Source organism: Dipodomys spectabilis, unplaced genomic scaffold, assembly GCF_019054845.1.
Source record: "Dipodomys spectabilis isolate Male_0828 unplaced genomic scaffold, ASM1905484v1 ptg000231l, whole genome shotgun sequence".
In the NCBI taxonomy this organism is placed as follows: Eukaryota; Metazoa; Chordata; class Mammalia; order Rodentia; family Heteromyidae; genus Dipodomys; species Dipodomys spectabilis.
In genome coordinates, this window is record NW_024870908.1 from 5,375,000 (window position 1) to 5,383,076 (window position 8,077).

At 55.9% G+C, this 8,077-nt stretch overlaps 1 protein-coding gene across 1 annotated transcript; it reads left to right on the top strand.

The window, feature by feature from the left end:
• Positions 1-5,426: 5,426 nt before the first annotated feature.
• Positions 5,427-7,139, top strand: LOC122123715 (basic proline-rich protein-like). Its single transcript, XM_042698133.1, has one exon. The coding sequence runs from the start codon at positions 5,427-5,429 to the stop codon at positions 7,137-7,139; it is 1,713 nt and encodes a 570-aa protein (XP_042554067.1).
• The last annotated feature ends 938 nt before the right edge of the window (positions 7,140-8,077 follow it).

Genomic DNA, 8,077 nt, shown 5'->3' on the forward strand with positions numbered 1-8,077 from the left:
GCCAAATACAGGCATAATTGTGCCACACTTACATATTTTACTGCCTCTGTATGTCACTTGTAGCATTACTAACCCTCCACAAATTACATACCTACACACACGAGTGTGTGTGTGTGTGTGTGTATGGAGGGTACAAACACTCACACTTTTTAATTTAAGCTATGTAATCATAGGCTTTATAGGCAGCGCCTGCCTCCATCCGGATTTCATTTTGCGTGTCCTTGGATTTTGGGAAATGACCACTGCCTATGGTCACCCATGAAGCACGGTGGGCTGGCCTCATCCAACAATGCTTTCCAAGACTGAGGTGTCTCCATGTAGACACAACTCGGCTCAAACCATGGGAAAGTTCTGAACTCTCATTCCTAAGTCTGCCTCCAACTGAGGGCCCTCATATGCTTCATTATGGAATGCCCCAAAACACCCGGATGTGGGTGGGTTGGTAGAGGAAGAGAAGAAGCAATGGGGGGGGGGAAGGAGAGAGAGCGGGGATAAGAACCCACAACAATGACAATGCTGGCCTTAGTGGTGGCTTTGAGGGATGGCTACAGCTCTTGTGCCTTCAATATATATATGTTTGAATATATATATATATACATATATATACACATATACATATATATACATATATGTATACATATATGTATACATATATGTATACATATATGTATACATATATGTATACATATATGTGTATATGTGTATATAGGGGTTGAACACTGAATGCCAAAGAATAGGAAGACCACAGGTCTTGCTATAATATAAAACACACTCTGAGGAGGGAGCCAGTGGTCTTCAACCCATGAAGTTTTGTGGGAACTCTTCCAAGGAAAGCCATTAAATTTTGAGCGAGGCTTTGTACACACACACACACACACTTTGGCTACAACAGATTGCACATTGTCAAGCTTCTGTCTCCCAGAGGACACCATGAACTGAGCAAGACGCATCTCAAGCAATAAGGAGGGAGAAGTCACTGAAGCATCGTCACAGAGAGATATATCCTAGGCCGGAGGACGGGGGTCACACAGGACCTGGGTGGTGGTGGGGGCGATGGGGGGGGGAGGAGAAGGAAATCCTGGCAAAGCTCCTCCACAGACGTCTTCACCAATGCTTGGAGACCACTTTGATGCAATGGCAACCATGTCGTTAATGTGGTGGACATAGAGCCAGCATGGCAGCCCAGGACGCAGCTCTACCTGGCTTTACCGGGTGTCTCCCTGACGTGGGGGAGTTCAGCTCTGATACAGAGACGCTCTTTTATTTTCGCCGGTCCCTATTCCTGCATCACCAGGCACACCTGGGCCTTCCCTGCCTGGCCTCTGAGCAAACCCTCGGTCTCCCTCCAGCCTTGCCCCAGGGCCGCAGCCCTCGCTCACGTTTGCGCTGTCGCTTTGGAGAGCCAGCTGCTTCTGCGTGTGGAGGTCCACCCAGTCCTCCAGTATCCCAGGAGCCTCCTGTGTCCTCCAGACTCCATCCGACGGTTACGCTCATCTTTTCACATCCTAAATGCATCCCGGATCTCCCCGGCCTGGGGGTCTGCCTGCCATCCAGCATCCTGACTATCTCTCACTCAGGCCAACGGGAACGATGCCAATGGAATGACTTTTCTGGAGGGCGGGAGTCTCTGTGGGTCTATCGGTGTGCCTCTCTCTTCCTCCCGGCCTCCCTCTTTCTCTCTTTCTCTCCTTCTTTCTGTCTCTGTCTGTCCCTCCCCTGCTTGCTTTCCCAAAGCAGCACATGACACATATTTCATGTTGCCCCTGTTCCTAAGCTTACCCAGGGCAGATGAACCACGCCTCTCACAGGTGAGCACACCTGAGGCAGGGTTCAGGGCCCCACATGCTAGGGGTGCCTTCACGCCCCCACCTCCGGCTCTCATTCCCTCTTTAACGGAGCTAACTGCTTAGCCACCTTCACCATCTACGTACGGCAGGACTCCCAGAGGACCATGGGTGGGAAGAGGACTTCAGCATGGGGTGTCTCCCCATGCTGAAGGAGGTCAGGAGCGGGCTTCAGGACCAGATGACCTGGACTAGCATCCGGGTTTGTTCACACGCTGGCAAAGAAAGCAGGCTTGGGCAAAATCTCCCAGCTCCGTGTGCCGCTGTTTCTTCCTTTTTAATCTGGGGAGGGAGGTGTCACAAGCATCCATCTAGAGGCCTTGGTGGTGGTAAAAAGGGCTCTTGTGTCTGTGGGCCTTCAAATCCTATCTATCGCACAGTAACTACACTTGCGGTATTTGTTAAATGAGCATTAAAATTTTTTTTTTAAATTTTTCTAATGTAGGTCACTGGAAATAAACTGAGTTCCATACTTGAATCCATCTGGGCGTGTGTGTGAGTCTACTTTTGACTGAGATGAGAATCTGTATGGCAGAAGGGGGGAGGAGGAGGAAGCGGCCCCTGAGCTCCTGGGACACACAACATTTGCCATGTGGGGGGACCATTCTCTAGTTTTGGGGAGCAGGCGCAGCTCTCCATACAAGACTCCCACACCCAGCATTTAAAGGATAACCCAAGCATGTGCTGAACATGACCCAAACTATGGAGCATACATGTTCCATCTGACTTACACTGGAAGGTAAGAATTCTCAGGGACTAAGCAATTGACAGATGAATGGGAAAAGGAGACCCTGCAGAGTTTTAGACCTTGATCAGAAGCCAATGCCAGAAAGAGAGGCTCACATGGGTGAGACTTCAGGAATACTCCATCATCAGCAATGAAATCCTACCACCCTCGTGCTTGAGTCCTCTAATTTGATTGCATACAAACCCATCTTGATTAGATTTAAAAACTGTGGCGCCCACGTACCTCCATGAGCTGTCAAGTATTGTCCGACAACTGTAAACTGTACATGGGGGTCAGTGCTAATTTCCACCCAGAGCCAATGTACGAACCCAACAACAATGGCCGACACCATTAAATGCTGCAGATGTAGAAACATAATTAAATTAGCTGATAATCATCGCTCTCCTTCCAGAGAGGCTGCGATGTAGTGCGCTCAAGAATGTAATGAGGCCCGCTGGATTGAAAAATATGGTGGGAATAACAGGAACAAGATTACATTAATTGGAAGAGATACTGCTAAGGAGATTGCTTGGCATTTCTGCTTTCTTTTTTTTCCCCCTTTTTTCTTTTCTGGAAAACCACATAGTTCTAAAAATCATGAAACTAGCTTCTATCATAGTTAGAGAGGATGTAGTAAGCATTAGAAGAGAGAAAAGAAGGGGAGGGGCGGAAGGAGGGAGGGGAGGGGGGGAGGGAAGGCGGGACACACAGAGAGAAACTTCTTAAAGTTTTAACAAGGCAAGTTAATTTCACATACAAAATACTTGAAAAGGGAAAGGGAACACAATGCTGTGCCCATCTTATGCCTGGAGATTGAGGCTGCTTCTTATCTAGTGTCTTATTAGTCATTGTGTATTCGAATTATGGCGTAATCTCAAGCCTTGAGGAGAAGGGATTCAAGAAAATGTCACACACACCCCATCTTGCTAATTTAACTGGACTTTGTTCTCCATGTCTTTCACTTTAGCCAGTTAACCTCCGAGCAATTAAAAAGCTGACTGTGAGTTGGATGTGGTAGGGTGAACATTTCTATCATCTCAGCCACTCAGGGAAGTGGAGGCAGGACAAAGAATCTGAGGCCTACTTGGACAAAGTCCCAGAGGCCCTATCCCAAAACCAAAGCACACGCCAAAGGGACTGGAGGTGCTTGGTATGTAGTAGAGTCCTGGCCTCGCATGTCCAAGGCCCTGGGTCTGAGCTTCAGTACTGAAAAATAAAGTAGACAGTAATAGCGCTAAGTGACTGAACTGGGTGGTTGTTTCTGAATTGTGCCTGCAGCCACCGTCCACGAGAATGTAATGACTGTGAAGACCAGGGCCGGTCTCTGGGGTCCTGCCTGTGCTCACCTATGGTACTCTGTATGCTCATTAAATATGTGTTCAATAAACAGAATAATTAAGGAAGCAGTCTCGTAGACCTGGCTCTGGATTGTGAAGGATAACAACCTTCCACTCGCCATGTTGGTTCCGAGGAGTTTGCAGCAACTTGATAAAAATGATACAAAGCCTGCCAAACAAACCCTTTCTTGCATTTGCAGTGGCTACGTCTGCAGGGAGAAATGATCTGTGACCAACCCTGGGCCGGGACACTTGAAGATAGCAGTGGGGCTAACTGCTGAGCCTTCTCATGGATAAAGAATCCTGAAACTGTCATCTCACCAAAACCAGAAAAACACCAGGAAGTTCAGGTGGGCCAAGAGCAAGCTTCTCTCCCTCCCAACCACCCTTCAAGAGCCCTGAAGACTCTCTGCTCTTGGAGGAAGTTTGGAAAAGGAAGCAATGAGACACTTTACTGACCCCAAGTGTCTCTCACTAACTTGTTCTGCAGGAAGAGACCTCATGTCCACTCATACATCCGCCCCTGCCCTTCCTCTCACACCCCAGTGTTTCCTTTCCTAGGTATTCAAATGTCTCCTATTGCTTTCATTTCTCTGGCCTGAAATCATGGAATCAAAGACAGGATTTCCTCTGAGCAATATGCAGCCCGGAAGCACTTGCCTGGATTTGCATTGGGGTTTCCTAAGCACGGTGACCTGCACTCTCCAAAACCCTCACCGAAACGCAGGTCAGCTCTGTCTCCACAAAGCCGGCCTCTGCCACCATCTGCTATCTGTTAGATAAATTGGTCTGCATGAACACTTTGGTTTCTAGACACTAGCATATAATTTTCCATGGTTGTATGTATGTATGGGGATGCATTGTGTATCTGCACATGCGCATGTATGTGTTGTATGCATGTGCATCTGTGTGCATGCATGACCGTGCATGTGTGTGCACAGCCTTGGCACACCAACCCACTTTTCCAGGTCCAGAAATACTGCCAGAGTCGTGAGAAGCGCTTCATTGTACACGCTAGTGGCAAACTGGCAAAGGTGACGGAATAATAATGTTGGTCAAAGAAGCTGTACAGAAGTGAGGTATGCTTGCAAAATAGTCTGCCCCCCACCGAAGAGAGCATCCATCCACAAGCCCCCTCCCCGCTCAGGACCAGCCATTTCCAGAGTCGGGTGGAACTGCGCATGCGCCCTTGAGGGGCATACGCCAAGCACTAACTACGGACTGCGCATGAGTCCTGGTGTGACGTCAGCCATGAATTCGGTAATCTCACCGACCCTGAGACCAACCTCGGCTGTCTGAGGCAGCCAAAGACCCCAAGATGCCCAACAGTGCCCTTCATGGCCCTGGTCCCTAGCCAAGTACCACGCATGCGTAGTAAGCCCTTCACTGCCTTGGGTCCCTAGTATCACGCATGCGTAGTAAGCTCTTCACTGTCTTGTTTTCCCTGTCCCTCCCCCTCAGGTAAGTATCACGCATGCGTGGTAAGCCCTTCACGGCCTGGGTTCCCCAGTATCACGCATGCGTGGTACGCCCGCCCCCGCCCAGTCCCCCCTCTCTGGGGATGCGCGCCCCCTCCCCTGCCACCTCCCCGTCACCGGCCGCGGGCGACAGCGCACATCAGCGCCGCCTCGGACCCACCGGGCGACCACGGACCACCGCGGCCCAGGGCTGCTTCTGACACAACACACCTCCCCAGCCATCCCGACTCCGCGCTGCGAGGCCCGGAGGAGGGGAGGGGAGCGGCCGCCCCCGGTCACCGGCCACCGGCCACCCCGCCACCGGCCACCCCGCCCCGCCACCGGCCACCGGCCACCCCACCGGCCACCCCGCCACCAGCCACCGGCCACCCCACCGGCCACCCCGCCACCAGCCACCGGCCACCCCGCCACCGGCCACCGGCCACCCCACCGGCCACCCCGCCACCGCCCACCGGCCACCCCGCCACCGGCCACCCCGCCCCGCCACCGGCCACCCCGCCACCGGCCACCCCGCCCCGCCACCGGCCACCGGCCACCCCACCGGCCACCCCGCCACCAGCCACCCCGCCCCGCCACCGGCCACCGGCCACCCCACCGGCCACCCCGCCACCAGCCACCGGCCACCCCACCGGCCACCCCGCCACCAGCCACCAGCCACCCCGCCACCGGCCACCGGCCACCCCACCGGCCACCCCGCCACCGCCCACCGGCCACCCCGCCACCGGCCACCCCGCCACCAGCCACCGGCCACCCCACCGGCCACCCCGCCACCGGCCACCGGCCACCCCGCCACCAGCCACCGGCCACCCTGCCACTGGCCACCGGCCACCAGCCACAGGCCACCGGCCACCCCGCCACCGACCACCCCGCCACCCCCGCCACCCCCGCCACCAGCCACCGGCCACCCCGCCACCCCACCGGCCACCCCGCCACCGGCCACCCCGCCACCGGCCACCGGCCACCCCGCCACCGGCCACCCCGCCACCCCGCCACCCCCGCCATCCCGCCACCCCCGCCACCGGCCACCGGCCACCCCGCCACCCCACCGGCCACCCCGCCACCCCGCCACCCCGCCACCGGCCACCGGCCACCCCGCCACCCCACCGGCCACCCCGCCACCGGCCACCGGCCACCCCGCCACCGGCCACCGGCCACCCCACCGGCCACCCCGCCACCAGCCACCGGCCACCCCGCCACCGGCCACCGGCCACCAGCCACAGGCCACCGGCCACCCCGCCACCGGCCACCCTGCCACCCCGCCACCCCGCCACCCCGCCACCCCCGCCACCGGCCACCGGCCACCCCGCCACCCCACCGGCCACCCTGCCACCGGCCACCCCGCCACTGGCCACCCCGCCACCGGCCACCGGCCACCCCGCCACCGGCCACCCCGCCACCCCCGCCACCGGCCACCCCGCCACCGGCCACCGGCCACCCCGCCACCCCGCCACCGGCCACCCCGCCACCGGCCACCCCGCCACCCCGCCACCGGCCACCCCGCCACCGGCCACCCCGCTACCGGCCACCCCGCCACCCCACCGGCCACCCCGCCACCGGCCACCCCGCCACCCCCGCCACCTGCCACCCCGCCACCGGCCACCCCGCCCCGCCACCCCGCCACCGGCCACCCCGCCCCGCCACCGCTCACCCCGCCGCCGGCCACCCCGCCCCGCCACCGGCCACCGGCCACCCTGTCACCGGCCACCCCGCCACCGGCCACCCTGCCCGGCAAGCCCGGCCGGGGCAGAGCTGAGGCTGAGCTTTCTGTCTGTCTGTCTGTCTGTCTCTGTGAGCTGAAACTGTAGGTTGGCTGATCTCTGTCTCTCTGTCTCTGTCTCTCAGAGCTGAGGCTGTAGATTGGCTGATTTCTCTCTCTCTCTCTCTCTCTCTCTCTCTCTCTCTCATCTATCTCTCAGAGCTGAGACTGTAGGTCAGGCTGATCTCTCTCTCCTCTTTCTCAGAGCTGAGGCTGTAGGTCAGGCTGATCTCTCAGAGCTGAGGCTGAGGCTGTAAGTCAGGCTGATCTCTCTGTCTCTGTCTGTCTCTGTCTGTCTCTGTCTCTCTGTGTCCCTGTCTCTCTCTCTCCCTCTCTCCCCCCCCCTCAAGTTTCCATTTGCTCTCTTCTAGACGCTGCCCAATGCAGACACAGGCATGTCTTAGGACAAAGGTAACTTCAAAAGGCTAGATGAGAACAAAAGCATAGAAGAATGTTCTACATTTTCTTGGATAACTCATCAGCAGACAAAAACCCACAGTTCTTTTTTTCTTCTCTCTCTCTTTTTTTTGTATCTTTGCTCTTGCTGTTGAATTCTGGAGTCCTAAATTGCATGAGAAAAACCATGAAACACTAGATGATCATTTCTATCTTATTTGTACATGCGTGTGCACACACAGGCAAGTGTGAGGAGTAAGAGAAGTGGGAAGGAAGGAAGGAGGGGGAGGGAAGGGGAGAGGAAAGGGAGATAAAAGGAGAGGAAGGGAGAGGGAGGGGGAGGGAGAGAGCCCCCACCTGCCTACAGTGGCTGGGTAATAGTTGTCTGATTGTGACACGTTCATATAAATGAAGCCTATCACTCAAATCCTTGAGTTTTGAAGGATATGGCTATAAAGTCCAAACCCTTCCTTCTCCTTTCGTTCTAAGCAACAATATGATTCAAAGATTCTGACATCATCTTGCAGGTAGGTGTCCAA